Here is a 21,534-nt window from a genome sequence, read left to right on the forward strand (position 1 = left end):
AATTGTACTTAACTCATAGTTTGTTCGCCTTAGCCACAACCAGACACAAATACACATGCACCGTCTGGACAAGGCCAGTGACCACGTAGTGTAGGAATGGGTAAGAGAAACAGGTTCAGTGAAATTCGTCTGCTGCTGAAACATAGTAACGTTACTGGCAAAATACATTAAATGAGGAGTAAGTTGTAACAGGCATCACAAACACAACAAAGCAAGCAATAATAAACAAAACAACTGAACACATACAAACCAAATATTAATATGAAACCTACAGTGTTGTTTCATGCATATTTCTAGTTTCGACCCCTAACACTTGTAAATACAGTAGAACCTCTATTTTAATTTTTTTCAGGGGATCAAGCTAAAAAACTTAAAATAGACGAAAATTTTGTAACATTTTGCTATGTTAGGACCATCAAGATTGAATGTACGAGGTGTGGCTAGAAAAAAACCGGACTGTTGCTACAGAATCTTTTATTGGTTATTTTGTACAATACGAACATTATCCCCTTCAAAGTACTCCCCTGCACTATCGATACACTGCTCTATATGAATCTTCAATTGCTGGAAATCATTTTCTGTAACCATGTTCATGACCTCGTTGCTTTTGTTTTCACAGATTCTACGGTCGTAAATCTGGTTCCTTTCAGTGCTGATTTGATCTTCGGGAATAAAAAAAGGTCGCATGGAGTGATATACAGTGAATAGGGTGGATGTTCTAACACTGGGATCCCATGCTTGGCCAAAAAGCCTTGACTGACAATGCCATGTGGACAGGAGCGTTGTCCTGATGAAGAATCCATGACTTGCTTTTCCACAAATCAGGTAATCGTCGTCTTACTCGCTCCCGAAGGGTCATCAGCACCGTAATTTAATAATGTTGGTTGTTTTGGAATAGCTCGAATACTCAAGCGACAATCTTTTCAAATCAATTCACCGACATTTGCAATGTTTGATTCCATTTTTGACGTGCAAGGCCGTCCAGGACGCGAGTTGTCCGTGATCACTTCTCGTCCCTCTTTAAACCTTTGAAACTACTTAAACACTTGCATGCATGATAAACACTCATCTCCATATACTTCCTTCAACAAATCATAAGTTTCTGTGGTGGATTTTCCGAGTTTCATAAGAAACTTCAAATTGATTAGCTGTTCCACTTTCACACTTAACATTTTTCCGACGGAGCACAGACATACGGTTCACTTCATCCACAAGCTACAGCGGAACTGAGCGCCGCGCACCCTGGAAAATCACACAGTGGATAGGCAGGATATCATGTTATACACTCATGCACCGCTTGTCATTTGTCGACAGCAACATCAATCCGGTTTTTTTCTAGCCACACCTCGTATATTGCGGGAGAATGTAAAATCCAGGAACTTAAAATCAGGGATCCACTTTATATTATCTTGAACTAGTCTAGGTCTTCCATGGTCAGACTGCACCAGAACTGCATATAATATATACTCATGTATGGTAATCACCATAATATCCCAAATACAATTTTAACTTACTCAGTGTGAGGAATAAGGAATAAATAAATAATTCTTTAAAATATTGCCTGAAAATATTTTTTATTAGATAAATAATTCCATCAGAAAGCAAACATATATTTTCAGTATTTAATATTTTTTAGGTTACAAATGTTGAGTAAAAACTGATTGATAAAATTAAAGAAACTAATCTCTTACATAACCAATCTTAAAGCACTCATGCTAATTTATGCAAATAAATTTGATTGTAAAAATATCAGATCTTGGGACAGCACAACAAGAACCTATGGCTATAGTATACAGACAAATATTTACAATATGAAGCCATATAATTTAAAATTGTGTTGCACATTGGGATAATTGTATTTCGTTGCATGTAAACTGCATTGTGTGTAAATGTTTTGCATAGGTATATAAAAAAAAGTCTGTATATATTTTAGATTGAACATTACAGGAACCCACAGCAACAGATTGTGGAATTATTGGTAACTTAAAATACATATCAGCCACTCTAAGAAAGTTGCATTGCATAATATATTTTGCTAGTATTTAATATTTTAAAAAGGAATGTTTCTTCTAACATCTAAAACTAACCAGTAAAATCCCTGAAAACTCAACCAGAGACTATTTCAATGATCTACACAGCCAACATAAAAGAAATGTTGATTCCAATAAACATTTCAGCATTATCTATCGCTGAGAACTATGAGCAGAGTTGAGAAAGGAAGAACTGTACAATAATGATAAAACTTAACAATGCAAATATGTACATAGTGAGTAGTATCTTCTTGCAAGAACAAGCAAATCCTTGCTTAACACACATGCAAGAGATGCATTTACTGTAATTGATCATGAAAAGAGTTCCAAAACTGAGACTTCCATGACTTCACCATGTAAACCTCCTCAATGATTTTCTATCTTGTCCTTTGGAAGAGGTCTCCTGAACAACAGTATGTGGGGTTCTGGAAAAAAAAAATTGATTTTATGACAATAGCTATTTAATAAAACACTCAGAAATACTGAGCAAGGCAGTAAACACATTATAAACGTGATGTTTCAACCATATATCAACGTGGTCTTTAGACTGAACCAACTTCAAATGAAATAACTCTCTCTCTCTCTCTCTCTGTGTGTGTGGGTGGGGGGTTTCAAAGATCAAATTTTGAGTGTTTTATTAAGCCTGGAAACAAGGCCTAATAGTGTTATTGTTACCTATTTAAATGCAATTTTTAGAAATCATTGGATGAAGCATTTATGGTGTGGATGAGGTGAACCTTCACTAACCCGCGATCGGTCTCAGGTGAGCACCACGCTCACTTTAAATTTTAATGATGTGCCATTTTAACAGTATTGAAAATATTGGCCTGTGGTGCTCTCTAGCTGACTTTTAGAGTTTCACGAGCGACCTGATCACATTTTTATGAGATGACGTAAATGGCATTATTAGAGAGACCATTGTTGTGGAAATAGTGTTGTCAGTGTGAGAGCAGAGCTCACACGCCACTGATTACGTTAAATATTTTTTAATTACATTTGTGCATTATTAATCAATAGGTATATTCTGTTTCTAGTGAGTTTTCGTACCCATATGTTCTTGTCATGTTAATAGAAAATTTCAAAAAGTGTTGCAGTGATTTTATATCATATCAGATTTCTGGTGATCAGATGGAACTACCTCAGAAGAACATGCACTTTTTGTTAATGCTGAGACTTGTTGGCTTTGACGATGTATACTTCACTGTTTGAAAGCAAACATTTTGAAACAAAAATGTAATGAATAAGAAGGAAAATGTTTTTTATGGTGCCCACTCATTTGGCAAAACAAAATTCCATATGACTTTTAACTCCTTAAGGCGATCTCCTACCCCGGCGAAGGTCTGAGCATTTTCTATGTAAGCTTATGGGATGTTTTCGGTATTTTGGTCACGATTATCTCGAGAACCAGTCGACAAAAATTTTCCAAATTTTGATTGAACACTGAGAAAGGATGTTTCCAGAGACCCACTGATTAATATTTTCATTTTTTGCATCAACGTCCCGAATATTAATTAATTAATTTTACTCTATTTTCACTTTTCTTGACACAGCAACCCTGCAGAGCCCAGTCGCCTGGCTCTTCACGGACCCTCGTTCACGACTAATGAGCCGGGAGGAGAAGGGAGGGAGGCCCGAGGATAAGTCACCAGATGTTTTCGAGCTGTAGAAATCTGCTTCAGGTATAAATACCCGGGGAGGAAAGCTCTCGGAAGATTTAACTGAGTATTTTTGAAATTATAGGGCTAACTTGAAAATGGACAAAAGAAGTGTTCAGGAATGCGAATAGAATCAGCACAGATATATATTCACTTAGTCTGGAGTATGAAATTTCTCGAAGTACCGGGATGGCGAAAGTATGCTGTAAAGCATTGCTGTTCTCAAGGAGGGGTTGAGGGCAGCATATTCCCCAGTATCTCAGATGTCAAGAAGAGAAATAAATTACACAATGTCCATTTCAAGAATATTTCGGCAAAAATAAAGCGCAGGTTAAGTAGTTCATGAATATCTGGATAATGAACTTCTAACAATTGTATAGATCAGTCTCCCACCCCATCCATGACCAATAGCACGTCCCCCCCTTAGATCATGCCATAATTCCCATAAAGTATTTTATTGCGACACTCCTATTACTGAAAGTCATTTCTTAAGATTTACTGAATCATTCATGGTGGTTGCGGTAAACGCGGTTTAAAATTACTTACGTGAAATTTAAAAGATTTCGTAATTCCGCGTTGCACAATTTAATGGTTCAATCCTATTAATTTCGAAGATCCACTGTCTTCATTCACAAAAGGGTACGGCGTTTGAAGCGGAGATGGTACCGCGTCAGTACATTGTTTGTTCCCGGGCGGCGGTGGTTGCGATTTTTCCCGTTCGGCAGCACTGGCGCGCGCATCTTGGTTTGCGTCGTCTGCTTCCTGTTGTCCGGTCCCCCGGTGGCATCCCCCGGTGTCTACAAGACCACATGCCAATGCCACAACACCTACATTGGCAGAACCATCCGCACCGTCCAAGAACGGATTAACGAACATGTAAAAGATTCCAAAAACGACACACCTAAATCAGGCCTCTCCCAACACCTCCACTCCACTAACCACACCATCTCCTCCATATCCATACTTCACCCAACCGGCTCTGTCATAGAAAACACCATCAAAGAAACCCATGCTATCATCCAGCAGAAACCAGCACTAAACCTGGACAATGGACAAGCACACCCAACTTGGCACCCTGTCCTCAGAAAGATCCCCGACCTGAAAAAGAAAAGATGCTATACACATACTCGACCCCCCTCCAGCCACGCGGGGAACAGGAACGGCACATTACCGAGCAACACCGCCCAGCCCCCCAACCCCCAACTGGCAACGCCACCGGACAACAGGAAGCAGACGACGCAAACCAAGATGCGCGCGCCAGTGCTGCCGAACGGGAAAAATCGCAACCACCGCCGCCCGGGAACAAACAATGTACTGACGCGGTACCATCTCCGCTTCAAACGCCGTACCCTTTTGTGAATGAAGACAGTGGATCTTCGAAATTAATAGGATTGAACCATTAAATTGTGCAACGTGGAATTACGAAATCTTTTAAATTTCACGTAAGTAATACTGAATCATTTACTTGATCTGCCCCTTCTCCAAATTATTCCTTTTCTTCATCTTGGAACCAATTATAGTGAGTTGAATTAATTACTAATCAAGTATGTTCCTCTCCGCCTCATCGCACACATTGCACAACGATGTCCTTTTTATACATATATTTTAGAAAAATATATTGAATTTTATGATAGTGAAAGGAAAAATATTCCTCACCAAGAATTTAGATGGGGCGGTCTGCGTCATTATCCCCTCACGCGCGAAGCGCCTAATAATCCGGGAGGAGGGGGAGAGAGACCCAAGAGAATAAAACCCAGATGCACTCGACCTGCATGCAACCGGTTTCGGGTATATGTAACAGGGGAAAGACCCCTCAAGATCAATCTTGGTATTTCTTTTTCTAAATTGTGGACGGGAAGTTTCGGAGCAAACGTTTGATGAATAGAAACAGAATAATCGCAGATAGTGTATATTCGTTTAGTGTGGAATATGAAATTACTGTGCTGCAAACAGTGCTTCCGGCAAGGAGGGGCTGCGGGCGGCGGCATATTCCCAAGAATACAGATCAATTGCGCTAAATCAATTTCAATTTCAAAAATATTTCAACAACGACCAATATATTGTTTTGTTCCGTGGTGGAGGATTCTCCCCGATGGCACATTGTTATCTTCATCGCCTTGTAATCAAGGCGTCCCTGGTTTAATAACCGGTGGAGACACATAGTAGTTCGGATCCCACTTTAAGCTGTAGGCCCAGTCCCGATTAGCTTTACTATGCATAAAATGCAATTAAATCAATGTTTCATGGTCGCAAGAATGTAAAACATCTGAGTCACATAAAATATAACGTTTAGCTTGAATTAACAGTGTTACCTTCTCAAAGCATTTAAATAGAAATGGCATATGCATGGTTTTGTTACACATTCCAACTTTAGGCCAAAACCTAAATAGTTTTATTAAATTAAAAAAAAATACTCTCAAAAGAGGAACACTGAAAAATTTGTTTAAAAGCAGCTTTTCATGCCCCAAATATCGTACTAAAAATAATATTACATACGCGTGTATGCATAATCACACAATAGCAGTAAAGTGGAAAATAAAATACGAAAATTGTATTTATTTTAACTCCACATACATACATGCACCTCCATAAGTGTGTTATGTATTATGTATCTGCATGTCTGTGTTAACTTATATTTCTGTTATTGGCCTGCAACCGTGGCGGAGTGGTTGGCACAGCGCTCTACGACGCCATGGGTCCTGGGTTCGAATCCCGGCCTGAGCATGGATGTACTTTGTGATTGTGCCTTCATCAATTTCACAATATCATCACTCATCCTCATTTTCGCGATTAGCCAAAACTGGATTAAAAGCGACGCGAAATAACAAGAAATCAAAATGATCCGTAAATATGTTTCATGCTTCAGGACGTACTGGTAACCTTCATTTTTCACCCCCTGGAAGTTTTTTTGCCCTAGTCCATGTCTATGCAAGAATATGTTTATCTACGAATACGACAATTCTATTTATTACATAAGGCATTATACAATATACCCCGAGGAAATATAATTATTTACGAGATTTTCTTCTCTCAGAAGATGTAAAATTGGGTTTTCATGTTGTTGTTTTTCCGTGAAGCACTGTTCTTCCGTCGAGTAGCTAATCTGGAGTACGTACATCTTCTTACACATCTCACTATGTCCGAACAAACTGTCGTACAACCTGATTTTTACTCGCCAAAAGTCGTACCATTTGTTTTTATTGCGTTTTCTGTCTTGCCAAGATAAGCAGAATGTCCTATTGCGCATGAAATACATATATAACAGCGATGTACGTAACGTATCTAACCGTTATGGCCAGGGTTATGTCTGTCCGGTTGTCCCTATGCTAAAACATAGCACCAGCTATCGTAAGGCACAACCAACACCCCCCAGCTATCAATTTTCTCTTGGAACCTTGAATATATGTGTACGACAGAAACACACTATTAGATTGTAGTAGAAAAGGTCATGGTTCAAGAATAGTAGAATTTGATTACAAGTAGCAAGAATGATTTCGAAGGATTTAAATTTGAAACAGATTTTCGTAGTGATTAATTCTGCATAGGTATAATAGTTCTGCAGTTGTGATGAAAAGATCTAGTATTGAAATGCAAATTGGAAGCCCTTTTAATACTAATCTTTTCATCACGATTTCCCTCTATTGATCGCTCTTCGGTCTGATTTTCCGTGTGACTATGATATGTACCGAGATTCCATGTAACACTTTCCTAGTCTTCCACGTTCATGGCAAACATGCCGCTCTCAATATAGCAACTGCTACCGATATTTTCATTTGATACTACAAAATGTATGAGGATAATCCGAGCTTTTTCTCTTGGAAAGATCGACATCTACCATTTATTCCCGGCCGGTCATTCACGCCAAAAATAGTTTAGGCCTAGAGGCCATACCAGATGCGCTGTCCTGTTGAGCGATCATATTTCACGGCATGGTCCACTGCCATCTTACGAACATTTATATGAAGTAAATAATTTAAATGAATTTTATAGACTACACAAACTGTTACAGGGTGGCTACAAACAAGCAGAAATGAAATTCCCTGACTTTTCCAGGTTTTCCAGGACAAAATTTACATTTTTCCCTGACAATTACAAACTAAACTAAATCGATGTTTTTGCAAATGGAAATAATAAACTCATACAGATCCAGGTATGGATTTGTTAAGTACCAATATTATTTTCAATGAAATTGACTTAATTTCTCTATTATCTATGATTTGAATTCAAACTGCAAAATAGTGAATTTGAAAAATTATTACAATTCACAAGCTAGGCAAGGATTATGGAATTTTATCGTACGCAGTAAGTTTCAAATAAAATACTTGATTACTTTTAAAGTTACGATTAAATGAGATTAGAGTGAAGAGTGACTGATTAACAAATACAATTTGTAATTTATCAGTCTCCTTATACATTCTCGGTATTATATGTTGATATTTCCACTGAGGTTTGGAACCCTCTGCTTGCAAGAACCATGAGTGCAGACTAGTTTTTCGATGCATAAAGCTACTTCTCTCTTCTCTGTAAATCAAACAACTTAACTCTTGCATATAAGTGAAACAATTGAATCGAACAAAAGAAAGTGTCATATTTCCTTACATTATCAATGGGATTTCTGCTTCAGTACAATATATCCAAGTGAAGTACTATGAAACTGACAACATGCAGTTATACCATTAATGCTGACGAAAAGGGTATGTAGGTATTAGAAATTTAACGAAAGGAATTTATAGAATTGCATTGTATAGGTACTGGATTTAACTAACCAAACATTAAAACAGGAACATTCTGTTAATAACAGCATCTGAAAGTTCATATACGAGGGGCATCCAGAAAAATCTCCAATGGTACCTGTACGCAGAACTAGTGACCGGAGAGCGACACACCCATCCATGCGGGCAGGAAGAAGTGGCATGTAGCTGTAATCTGGTACAGTTGCAATGCAACCGTTTTAGGACAGTTCTAGATTAAAGATTGCAGCTCTCATACAGTCTCCACCAACTGCGATATAGCCTACATGTAGTAATCAGATTTTTGCACTCTCAAAATTTGACACAGTGCCACCAGCAATCGTGTACGGTGTGCAGACCAGATGTCGAGAGGGATAGTATGGCCAGATTATGGGCAGACAATTCACGGAATGTCAATCGAATGTGCACAACCCCATACAGCTGAGTGCACGTGGGCCCTTTGCATCACTTCAGGTGAGAGATCTTGGACCACTCCTTGTTCAGCCCTGGCCTTGCATGTACCAACTTTCAACTATTTGCTCAACTGAAGAGGTTTCTGGCAGGAGAAGGATTTGACAGCTACACTGTAGTAGAGATAGTTCCAGTATACTTTGCTGTCAGACACATATACCATGGGCATACAAAATTTAGTGCCATGCTACGACAAATGGCAGAACAACGCTGGTGATTATGTCGAAAATTAGGTTAGCACTCACTGTTAGTAATGCAATAAATACTACTGTTATTCTTGTTTTATTTATGCCTAATCGATAGGGACCTTGAGTTTTTGTTATTTTTTCAAATTGGTGTATTCTCTTTATTTTTTACTATTCGGTGTTATTTTTCCCAAAATTCACATTTTCATTTTAGCGCATTTTCTGGCAAATATCTGAAATTATACCTTCATGGTGTTTTAAATTACTGTTTCAAATTGTAAGTCACATTGTCTACTCTCCTTCGTGAGAGTTTGATATCTTGAAAGTTATTTTGTGAAAGTTAATTTTCCATACCCCCTTTTCAATTTTAAGTTAAGGATTTTAGATAATGGAATTTTCCCCGTACATACTGAAGGGTGCATAATGACCATAAGTGGCGACGTGACCAAAAATTTTAAATCAATCAATCTCACATGACAGATACCAATATAGTATGGCATCAAAAATTGTCATTTTTTTTTTTTTTTGAGTTGTTAATGTTACGATTTCCAAAATTCGAATTTTTGTTTTAGAACATTTTTCTGCAAAATATATCGAAACTTAATACTTCCATTGTGCTTTTAAACTATTATTTTAAATTGTAGGTCACATGGTCTATGTAATTTCGTGACAGTTTGATATGTTGGAACAGATTTTTGAGGAAGTAAAAGTAAAGTGCTCCCCTGCACTTTATCGTGAAGGTGTATAGGGATGTGGAGTTAGGGCCCCCACACTTTCCTGATCACGGCTGAAGGTAGGGGTGATGTGATCAGCACCATGCTCCTGGCTACCTTTATCCCTCAAAGTTTCCTCAAGGTACCAGATTCATATGATGCTGGGTGGGCGCCGGAGCAGTTTGAATAGGTGGAAAACATCCCGGTTCTCCCCCTCAGGGGATCGACCATGGATCCCTCACATAGTAGTCAGACACCCTAATGACTGAGCTCCATTATTACTCGCTCGACAAATGCCGATGGTGCGCACTTAGCTTGGTAATTCAAAACATATCTCGTGCGACAAATACGACGATGTGGCTCCCATGTGATGGTAGATACGCACTCGATCTCCTGTTAGAACCCTGCCACTTTGCTCTATGATACAAATGGTTTTGATATAAGTTGAAAAAATCATGGGAAATACATGATTTAATGTGGCTGTCAGAATTATTCTCTATAGTTTACTCTTGAGTAAAATGTTGAAAAACTTGCATGTTCTATGTACACAAACATGGAATCTTTAGTTGTTTTAGAACATTTCTTTAAAAAAATCGCTAAATCGCCAACAATTCGCATTTTATGCCAAATTCGCATTATTTCGATATTACAAACGGGCGAAAAATGTGTCCAGACATCACTGCACATTCCTAAACATAACTTCGCAGCAATTACCATTTTTCACGGTTTTGGCGTTTGCGAAAAATCAATTTCCCTACTAATTGGAAATTACTTTCCGGCCACCCCTCGTATAAATCAGTAGATGGAAAGTGAAAATTTAGCAGGGCTGGCAGAGAAAAGTCAATTCTTGAAGAAAGTGATTTGCTTTTATGATTGAATGGTTAGAGTAAATATGATATTAAAGTATTTACATATATATTATTAGTATTTTATTTCATAATATTGGACATTAACCTTACTCAGTGAGAGATTAATGACCATCTCTCATTAGTTTAAACAGACAGGACAGAGAGTGACATTAATTTCAATGCAATACTAGTGTTGCAGTAAATTTAGGGTTGGGAGTGAAAATTTCGAGTAATTTGACAATTTTTATAACGTTCACAAATGCAGTTTATATTTCACTTTTTCGTGATAGTATTCAATATATATCCCGTTTGGTTGGATTCTTCTTGATATCTAAGAATAGCGCAATGTCATTGTAAACGTATGTTAACTTGTGCGAAACCAGTAATACGTCAGGATAATGAAAGAAAATCTTCGTATGCACTGCTACATTACATAAGGTGAAGTGAGCCAGAAGAGTAACAAAATTCCAGCAGCATATTTGCAGTCTAAAGCTCTTCTTGTTTATGCAAGCGATTTTTGTTGGATGTTGCAGTCCATGCAATTTCTGTTGCATGTTGTAGTGAGATACTTTGTCGGGTGGCGATATTCGACAAAAATCGTATTATCAATCGAACCTACATATTTGTTTCCATGTTCCTTCAGTTTGCCCAACAAAATGCCTTACTACGATGTCCGATAACTATCGGACGGTGCCACCCGCTCCTATCCCCTCCATCTGTTGACAAGTTTCCTTACTACTCCCATACGGACAAGAAAAAATGATAATTCAATGCATTTTCTAAGTAATATTTAGAGGCTAAACCTATACTCCCCCGATGATACCATATGGTATCATGGTGATGATTATCAAATGAATGTGCCTTTTGGACCTTTATACTCGTATGTTTGGGTGGAAACTCTGACACAGGTCTGGAGCAAGCCTGGGAAATTCATATTGAATACCAACCTCCCCCCTCTCCGCAACATATCCTTGCCACATTTCTGAACAGAGATTCGCATTTTGGCTCATTATTGAACTTGTATGGCACCCAAAAATATGAAACATGTTTCAATCTCTTTGGAAACGTCCGTTCTTTGAAGAGAATACTAAGGTTTGCGCCTTCTCCCCAAAATAGCGGGAGAAGAGGGAACAAACTCCAAATTTTTATGTTTTTCATTTAAATTCGGGGGTCGCGCCCCCCAAGCCCCCTTCCTCGGTCCGGCGTTCTGATTTGTACACGGTTGCATGCTCTGATGTTCTAGCTGCAAAACAAAACTTATCTGAAGTAGATTGCTCCTATAGTGCTCGAGTTATAACAATTTTCCTCCAAAAATGCAAATCACTTATTTCTCGTAAAAAATCACATTTTGGCTTATTATTCAACTTGTATGGCACCCAAGAACATGAAACATGTTTCATTCTCTTGAGAAATGTCCATTTTTTGAAAAGAATACTAAAATTCGCGCCTTCTCCCCAAAATAGCGGGAGAAGAGAGGGCAAACTCCAATTTTTTTTTTCCATTGAAATTTGGGGGACGTGCCCCACCCCCTCCTTGGTCCGGTGTTCTGAATTATACACGGTTGCATGCGGTGATGTTTTTGCTGAAAAACAAAAGTTATCCGAAGTAGATTGCTTCCATAATGCCAGAGTTATAACAATTTTCCTCCAAAGAGTGTTCGAATTTAAAATTCCCGCCGAGAAGCCAGGGCGAAAGAAATTTCTGTCTCTATATCTCTCTCTCTCTCTCTCTCTCTCTCTCCCCCCCTCCTCCTCCTGCCATCACTGGTTTCTGGCGCCGTGGTTGTGTTGTGCATAAAAGGGGTCTAAAACTTGAGGCCGAAACTTAGGAACGAGATTTCCTGTTCCCGTGCAGGGTTCCATAATGATATCTTTAAATAAATAAATTTAAAAAAAAAGTCAATGAAGACGAAATTCCCTGACATTTCCCTGACCTTTTTTGACACCTCAAATTCCCTGACTTTTCCCGGTTTTCCAGGTTTTCCAGGTCTGTCGCCACCCTGTGTTAAATTCCATCAGAACTATGACATGTAGTCTGCAATATGTATATTTGTGTTTGTGTGTGTTTATTTGTGTGTTATAGTGTGTAATGAATTGTTCAAAAAGAGCCACGAAACTCCCTCTTTTCCATTTTACGAATATTTATATGAATTAAATGAATTCTATAGACTACACAAAGTGTTAAATTCCATCAGAACTAGGACATATAGTCTTCAATATGTATATTTGTGTGTTATAGTGTGTAATAAATTGTTCGGAAAGGGCCATGAAACTGCCTATTGCCATTTTACGAACATTTAGCTATATGAAGTAAATAATTTAAAATGAATTTTATAGATTACACAAACTGTTAAATTCCATCAGAACTATGACATGTAGTCTGCAATATGTATATTTGTGTTTGCTTGTGTTTATTTGTGTTATAGTATGTAATGAATTATTCAAAAAGAGCCACGAAACTGACTCTTGCCATTTTACGAACCTTTATCTGAATTAAATTAATTCTATAGACTACACAAACTCGTTCCCTCAGAACTATGACATGTAGTCTGCAATATGTATATTGTGTTTGTTTGTGTTTATTTGTGTATTATAGTGTGTAATGAATTGTATGGAAAGAGCCATGAAACTGTCCTTTGCCATTTTACGAACATTTATATGAAGTAAATAATTGAAAATGAATTTTATAGATTACACAAACTGTTCAATTCCAACCGAACTATGTCATGTAGGCTGTGACACACACACATATTTATGGGTGTCGGAACCAGAAAACAGAGGCGATGAATTTGATGGTCTGGCTGATCATGCGTCACCCAATTAAAAAGGCAATGTGGCAGGCCCTGGCATATAGCTGTCGCACCATCGAGTTTACATATGTCTGTAGTTTTAGTTTCTGTGTGTGTGTCGGATTACGTTTATTCATCTTCCAAACCTTTGGAAAGCACTCGGCGGGAGAAACATGATACTTCGGTGGTGATTCTCGGAATTTGACCCCAGCTGGCAGGCCCTTCCAGTTTCTCCACCGCTGGAAACCGGCGATCTGGTGGTAGGAGGGAAAATGCCAGAAGTAAACAATAATAGCTGCAGAAAACATATCGAGGTTGAGAAAAAGGATTTCTGATGTTTTACAGTCTTGCAAGAGCCGAAGTGGTCTATTTTGTCTACCCCCGTCGCGAACCTGTGAATGCAGCGCGCTGTGACGCCAGAGTCCCGGGTTCAAATCCCAGTTCGGACATGGATGTTTGTGATTGTTTGTCCTCAATGAACAAGTCGAGATTTGACATCAATTGAGATGAGTTTTGTGTGAGGAAAGCTGCCCCTTAGGGGCTTCACTTTAATAAAAAGAAAATAAAAAGGATCTGACTGCCATGCGAAAGACCCGGGTTTGATTTCCGGGTAGGTGATCTAAGGTTGGAGTTTTTCCGGCCTTGTACCCGTATAAAGCGGCTCTGGGGCTGCCCCAGCCTCAAATCAATGGGTACCGGGGGGGGGGGGGGCTAAAAGCTGCAGTAGTAGGGGGCTGATCACCACCTCCAAAATGGTCCAGTTCGAGAATGTGTGGGGCCCTATCCCCACATCCTCTAAATGTGCCTTCATGTCACAGTGGTACGCACAGGTAACTTTATCTTTTTATAGTGTTTGCAATGGAATTGAAATATTAAAATATTATACTGGCATAAATTGGCTACTTGTATTTTGTGCATGAAATGTTTCATTGCATTAGTGATAAGAGCTTTCGAAATGATTGATTTAATAGTTAATTGGTTCTAATGTAGCCATTATGTAAAATTCATACATCCACAACCCGAAAACCGGACAGTCGGGCCGACCTGCGTGCGTAGTGATTAGCATAGCATGCTAAAACGCCGGGTGTCCTGGGTTCGAATCCCGGCTACGGCGTAGAAGTTTTTTTTGTGAGTTGCCGTTCAACAATTTCATCTAATACGCATTCTTCATTATTGTTGCAATTATCCAAGTATCAGAAAGCGACGAATAATAACAAAATTAATCAGTCAATCAACGGACACTCGGTTCTAGGATCAGATCCAGGTACCCGGTTCCGGTTAATCCGAACTTTATATTGTTTGCCATCTCTAGTATATACGTATGTAATCATGTATTATTTATACGCGGATCTTCCCGATGCCGTAGTGGTTACGTCGTCGTCTTGTAATCAAGGAATCCCGAGGTCGATACCCGGAGCAGGCACATTGTGGTTCGGACTCCACTTTAAACTGTAGGTCCAGCCCTGGCTAGCCTTTCTGTGCATAAAACAAATTTAAAAACAAACTCTACATTTATTTATGCATATATAGTATGGTCCGTTATCTACATTTATAATGGAAGAATAGTGTGTTTTACAATAATAAAAATAATGTAGTAACCAGCCCTGTTACGGAAACGCCACTGCTTTAGAAACATATTTGTCTCTCAGACTCAAACTCTCGGACCAAATTCAAACTTCATATTTTTCTTGGTCCGGAACACACTTCACCAATTTCATGCCACCACTTCCAGTCCATAATTTAAAAGCTACCCAGTTAAAAGCCAAAAGACATGTTGCTTTCTTTTCATCTTCTAAACCTGTTGTGTGTTGGGGCGAAACCACCCGCCGTGTTCCAAACCCTCTTTCTACAAGGTCATTAGGCGACCGCGAGCAGCTGCAGTGAACCTGCCGGCCGGCAACAGGGTTGCCCTGTCAAGAAAAGTGAAAAAAAGTCTGATATTTCACAAATAAAATGAATTAATTAATTATGGGGACGTTGATGCAGAAAATGAAAATATCGATCAGTGGTTCTCTAGAAACATCCTTTCTCAGCGTTCAGTTAAAATTTGAAAATTATCTCTCTACTGGTTCTCGAGATAATCGTGACTAAAGTTACGCCCATAAGCTTACATGGAAAATGGCTCAAACCTTCGCCGGGGTAGGAGATCGCCTTAAGTGTGTAAGGCATATATATGCTTTCATATTTTAAAAAAATCACTGGTGTAGTAATTTATAGAATAATGTACATAATGATTTTGTAGATATCATAATCACTTTTGGTGAAAGTACATTAATCTTGTAATTATTTAGTGGTCTTGATTAGGCTCTAAGAAAGAAAACAAAATATATCTACTGATGGGATGAAGCTCATATGAAAGAAAATGTAATATGTAAACTAAAAACTTAAATTTATCTTGATTTAAATTCAATAAATTTTATATGCGAAAATAGCAAATATTTTGTATACAATAATAAACAAAATACTAATCATGTTAAACAGTAAATAGCGTCGTCATTAAACTGTAAATAAACATGGCAGCTGATATTTTGCAAACTATCATTAAAAATATTACAAAATTCAGCTACAAAGACTTAAAAAATATTTTAAATTACAATTATAGAGTACATCCAGAATATTTTATTTTAACCGGAATAAAAGTCACTTAATTCATTATTGTTTCTGTAACACACTCATCAAACATTTCCATGGTAGGTTCATATTATATATATATATATATATATATATATATATATATATATATATATATATATATATATAGGATAAAAGCAAGGGGGTTCAAGTATTACCTACGTGAATTCGAACAAGTGTTCGAATCACGTCGCCAGGAAAGCTACAATTCCTATTACCTACATGAAGATTCGTGTTTCCACATTGAACAATTAGATAGTGTTTTCTGATCAATTTTGAGGCTTCACTGCCTTCATTCAATAAGGTTACAGTGTCTCTGCTCCAGACAGAATTAATCAAAAAACAAATATCCAATTGGGCAACGCAGAAACACAAAACTTCACGTAGGTAATAAAAAAATATATATTTTCATATATTTTTTTTATCTACTTTAATCGAACTGTTATTTTACATGGCTGTTTACCAGAAAAAGCATTTCTATAAAAAACATGTATCTATATGTATGATGTCAAAAACAACACAAGCAATTTTAAGCATGTTTTTTTAAAAAGATTTTAAAAATCTGATTTAAATTAAAAAAAATCAATAAAAATCATGATTTTTATCCACCCTGTTATGTGGCCTAACAATGCAAAGTAGAACACTTACCAGGTTCATGGTTCATGTAATGTATCCAACCTTGACTCTGCTGCACTCCTAAGTTTCGCCACTCAAACTCTGACATTAGGTGGGTTTTGGGTACGAGTTTAGCCAACTCTTTTGGTAGCATTACATGCCTGAGAGAAAAAAAAATGAAATCATCTTACATTTATAACAAAAACTTTCAACAGCCATTCAAAATATTATTGAGTACATGCAACGAATTCATTAACAGACCAATTCTTAAACATTATGAAAGCAGATAATTCCAGACTAACCATGATACACAGACATTTTTTTACATGGTTAAATGTCTATTTATGGCTGCTACATACTTTCAAGGCTTAGTGATTAGCAGGGAAAGGATTTAAATGTAGTAAAAATGTGCTAAAAATGTAAATACATATTTAGTTATTTTCATCAAAATTTGGAGTTAAATATGGACTTAAAATTGTAAAAAAGTACCTTTTTAATAATATAAGACAAGCTACATAAAATACAGTCTCGGCATTGTAACTATTACTGCGATTGTCTTGAAGAGAAACCAAGAATCCTGTACTTGTGACACAAAATTGTTGCTTCTGGTGCTGCTGTCGGGCATGCAACTAGTAGCAAGGGTGGGGTTAGCAGTGCGCTGGTCCACTTCGGACTCTCTTCCAACATTGCAAAAATTATGTTTGTAACAAGCAGGAGCCGATGCTTGAGCCCTCATTCTCCAATTGTAAATAAGCAAGAAATTCACCCAACACTTTCTGTCACATGGGACATATAGTTATTGCGCAAATATTGAGCGTAAGTTGAGAAATGGTCTGAAATATGGAAATAGTATGTAAAAATAACTAAAATATGATAGAAAACCCGGAAAATAAAAACTTAATTTTTCGAGTCTACATGTCATGATGCGCCAAAATAGTACAAAATATAACTGATTTCACCTTGATATATAAATCTGTTCCCTGGTGATAACTTACTATGTGTTTTCTAGAGAACGATTTTCCCTTCCCCATACTTAATTATGTTTCTTGTTTGCGATCAGGCATTCATTTGTTGTTGTTTTGGATACTGGCTGCTGCTCCAATCTACTTCACATGTGTAAGTTGTGAAGGGGTATAACATCCCTAAATGTTTTTGTTGTTAGGTCAGTGACAATGGTTCTACATTAGCATGCAATGTTAAAGCCATGACTATTTTCACCAAGTATTGAGAATAGCATTATGGCTATTTTCACTAGGTAGTGAAAATAGCATGTGGGGGCTATTTTCACCAGGTTCTGAGAACAGTGTATGTGCCTATTTTAACCAAAATAATTACCTGAATTGTACCATAACATTGTCTTTTATCTCACTTTATTATATTCATTGGGTTAAAAACAATGGGTGTGACTACTACTGTCACCAGGTAGTGAGAATAGCAGAAAGTGCTGAAGACCAGAAATTACATGACCAGGTGTTGGGAAGAATTTACCGAAGTAATTTTAATGCTAATAGCACTAAACAAGACCTGCCTAACCTAACAACGAAAGCATTTAGGAACATAATACGCCTTCATACTCATGTGACATATTAGCAGCACCAGCCCATATCAGAACACCTTGCAGTATTTTCCCAACTCCATGGCATACAGAAAAGTACTTGTCTCCTGCACGAAAATAACTGCACACCGACGTAAGCTTTGAACACATCAGCAACAAAAGAATACACACATCCATGCAGCAGGCCATGCCAGGTTGTAGATCATGCACATGCAGTTTAAAATCTGTTGAAAATAACTCAAAGGTAACCATTTCGTATGGGCACAACACCTCTCACACCCATAATAGATGAATAATAGTTTTTCTTGTATGTACGCATTCCTTGCATTGTAGAATTTAGTCATAATGAAAATAAATGTCTGATGAAGGGAGCGTGTGTTCTCCTGAAACGTCACAAAGAAAAACTGTTTTCTTATGCTTGTAATAACCGTAAACTACAGGAAAATAATACCTCTCACACGTTTATTTCGGCATTTTTAACATTCGTACTTACGTATTCTGCATTGCAAGATTCTTCAAGGTTGCATTTTGCTTTTTTCACATTAACAGTAATTATTGTTCTTCCTTTTTTTTCGCTTGCGTAACACACAATATGGCAGGCTCCGCTGGAGTCGCGTTGTGCATCATCAGTGGGTATGCAGTGTTTCCAACCTTCTTCACCGAAAAATATTTACTTTCGTGTTCGTCACGTGTGCAAATTGTACACTATGCACGGATTTTTTAAAAATTTTTTAACTATGCTTGCCTAACGAAAACTAACTGTACCGAAAATGGTTCATGGGGCCATTCATGGATAGCCCCACGAACAATTTCTGGTAAGGTTAGGTTGAGTTAGGTTAGGCAAGCATAGTTAAAAATCTTGTTCCAAAACAACGGCGTGGTTGGAAACACTGACAGGGAGTTATGTCATCAAATGTACGCAACATCCGGTACACGTAGAGTCAGCAAATAAAAGCAACGTATTGTGCGTTGGAGATACTTTTCTTGAAAAACACATGAATTCCCGGTCACATAGATTCCACGATGAAAGAAAACACCTCCATGAACTGTCAACATGCTACAGAAACTCATTTCCGTAAGTAGTTTCTTCTGTAAAAATGAAGAAATACGTTGTGCCCATACGAAACTGTTACCTAACTCAAAAACTAGCTTCACTACCTGGTGAAAATAGTCACTCCGCAATTTTAATTGAACATTATCCATTGTCAGTGCTTTTTAAACTATATTTATTCCAACACTAAGTTTCAAGGAAGCACCCCTTCTTTAGTCTTCGTGTGTCCCGAGTAGTTGGTCAGTACATCGGATTTGTAGCAAAAACACAGATCTGTCGTAAGTTCAATCCTCATCACCAGCAAAGAGAAATCAGTGTAATGGTTCAGATTGTTTTATTTTTTTAAAATTTCCCTAGCAGGAAGACTAATTATCGTACAATTTTGGCAATCATTGTCACACGAAATTTGAACTTTCCTTAAAGAAATGAGGATTTCGAAAACAAGTTATTTATGTTGAATAAAACATTTTAAAAATTACCTTACGCAAGCATGCATGCTTCCCATGGACAATGTATTTTCAGTTGACAAGCAACTGTAAGTATCGTAGACTAGTGGGAATTAATGTAGAAGGAAATCGGAACCTTAGTAGAATGAATTTATAGACTTTATATGTTAATACTAAGAGAACCATACCTAACCTGCCTAACTTAACTACGAAAGCATATATTGAACAAAATCTTAAGTAATCGCTAAAAAGAAGTAAATCAAAATCGAACCATATTAAAATTGCATTTGTAGCATGATGAAATCACTATAAAACAAAATAAACTTGGGCCGAAATCTGTTCACCAGAGATGCCCTTGAAATGTAGTGTTAGAATAAGTTTATTTAAAAAATCACTAGACAATGGCTAATGCCTCATTAACATTGCAAGTTGTTGGTTCATGTTTAAGGCTCTCCGCATTAAACTACCATCCCTGAATGCTTCCAACACCTGATCACACAATATTTTGTCTGAAAAATGAAACTCCCTGCAAGCGAAGAATGTCTGCTCACTGTGAAGCACAGATCCTCGCTTAAGCTACTTTTCAAATCATAATTTCTCCAAAAAAAAGTGAATATTTTCACTGCAATAATTAGATTCTCCAAAGTTTGTACTTCCTTTCACACTTGTTCCAGTATTCTAAAACACTTCCTTATACTCCTATAGAACTTGTGTAAAATCATTAAACATTTGGAGCTGTTACCACAGATTTTATTATAGCTACAGAAATGCTTTTTCATATAGCTCCCAACTCTAACATTTTAACTGTTGTTATGTATGTTGAAAGCAAACGTATCAAATCAAAAGGAACACAAGCAGTAATTTTTTTTTTTAAAAAAAATCACTTCTACTGTATATCCTCCAATGTAAGGCAATAACATTTTTTTAAAAACCTTAAAATCACATTATTTTATAAACATACGATCTAATCAGGACTTTGATGGTGTGGTAATGTACGTCATTTTTCTATCTTTAGGTTAATACTGATAATGAGGACAAATTAGTTTTGATGAAATAGATGTAGGAACAAACAAAAATAAACGCCTTTGTCTTCTTAAGTGAGACTTGAACCTAGGCAAAGTTTGCATCAAGTCCACTTCTTGCTCACATAGACAAATCGGGATTTGTGTCACAGTTTAAAGTGGAATTCGAAGCATTGTGCAATATACATCCACCAGGGACTGAACACTGGACAGCTTGCTTACAAGGTCACATTCGAACCTAAGATCAGGACTTTGCATTGTTATCGAAAACTGGCTCTGACTAATACATTCGTTGTATATTTTTCAAAACCTTATAAATTAAAAGCAAAATGTGTGAAACGACATGTATATTGATATTATTTTACATGGGCAGTACGTAGCAATAGTCGTTAAGCCAACCAACTGCACCCAGAAGATTCACCGATAAAATAATTACTCAAATGCGTACCTGTACTCAAATTTGTCATCGGAATACTTGTCTGAGTAATAAATGCTTTTGTGAGACATTCTGAACCGTCAACAACACTCGAGAAATAATAAAACTGCAAGTTTTTCAAACAATTTCAAATATCGCACTAACACGCGCTAACAAGAAACTTTTAAATTCCGTTGACTGTCAAACGATCGTAGGCTCTGATTGGCTGCGTGGTTGCTTCAATTCGTGGTACGATTAATCCCGTACCGAACAGCAGATTTAGCAAGTTTGATTTACGATAGGTAATGTGTAACTACTATCAGGATAGTTAGTTAATTTTAATCTCCATACAAGAATAAATTTTCATATTTTTCAGTGA

General features: G+C 37.3%; 1 protein-coding gene across 1 annotated transcript; it reads right to left on the reverse strand.

The window, feature by feature from the left end:
- Window positions 1-1,564: 1,564 nt before the first annotated feature.
- Cks30A (Cyclin-dependent kinase subunit 30A) lies at window positions 1,565-21,360 on the reverse strand. Its single transcript, XM_083124865.1, has 3 exons — window positions 21,189-21,360; window positions 16,700-16,827; window positions 1,565-2,455 (listed from the first exon to the last, which is right to left on the reverse strand). Exons 1-3 carry the CDS (start codon window positions 21,245-21,247, stop codon window positions 2,397-2,399), a joined length of 246 nt encoding a protein of 81 aa, XP_082980991.1. The 5' UTR covers window positions 21,248-21,360; the 3' UTR covers window positions 1,565-2,396.
- Window positions 21,361-21,534: the final 174 nt, after the last annotated feature.

The sequence above is a fragment of the Lepisma saccharinum genome, chromosome 1 (genome assembly GCF_977018435.1).
Source record: "Lepisma saccharinum chromosome 1, izLepSacc3.1, whole genome shotgun sequence".
Lineage (NCBI taxonomy): Eukaryota > Metazoa > Arthropoda > Insecta > Zygentoma > Lepismatidae > Lepisma > Lepisma saccharinum.

What these genes read in the sequence shown, in the direction of transcription:
- Cks30A (XM_083124865.1), bottom strand. Translation starts at nt 21,247, where the DNA reads ATGTCTCACAAAAGCATTTATTACTCAGACAAGTATTCCGATGACAAA. An exon ending in GATGACAAATTTGAGTACAG is followed by an intron (nt 16,828 to 21,188) that starts GTACGCATTTGA and finishes TTTTTCTCTCAG; the next exon opens with GCATGTAATGCTACCAAAAG. An exon ending in TTACATGAACCATGAACCTG is followed by an intron (nt 2,456 to 16,699) that starts GTAAGTGTTCTA and finishes TTTTTTTTCCAG; the next exon opens with AACCCCACATACTGTTGTTC.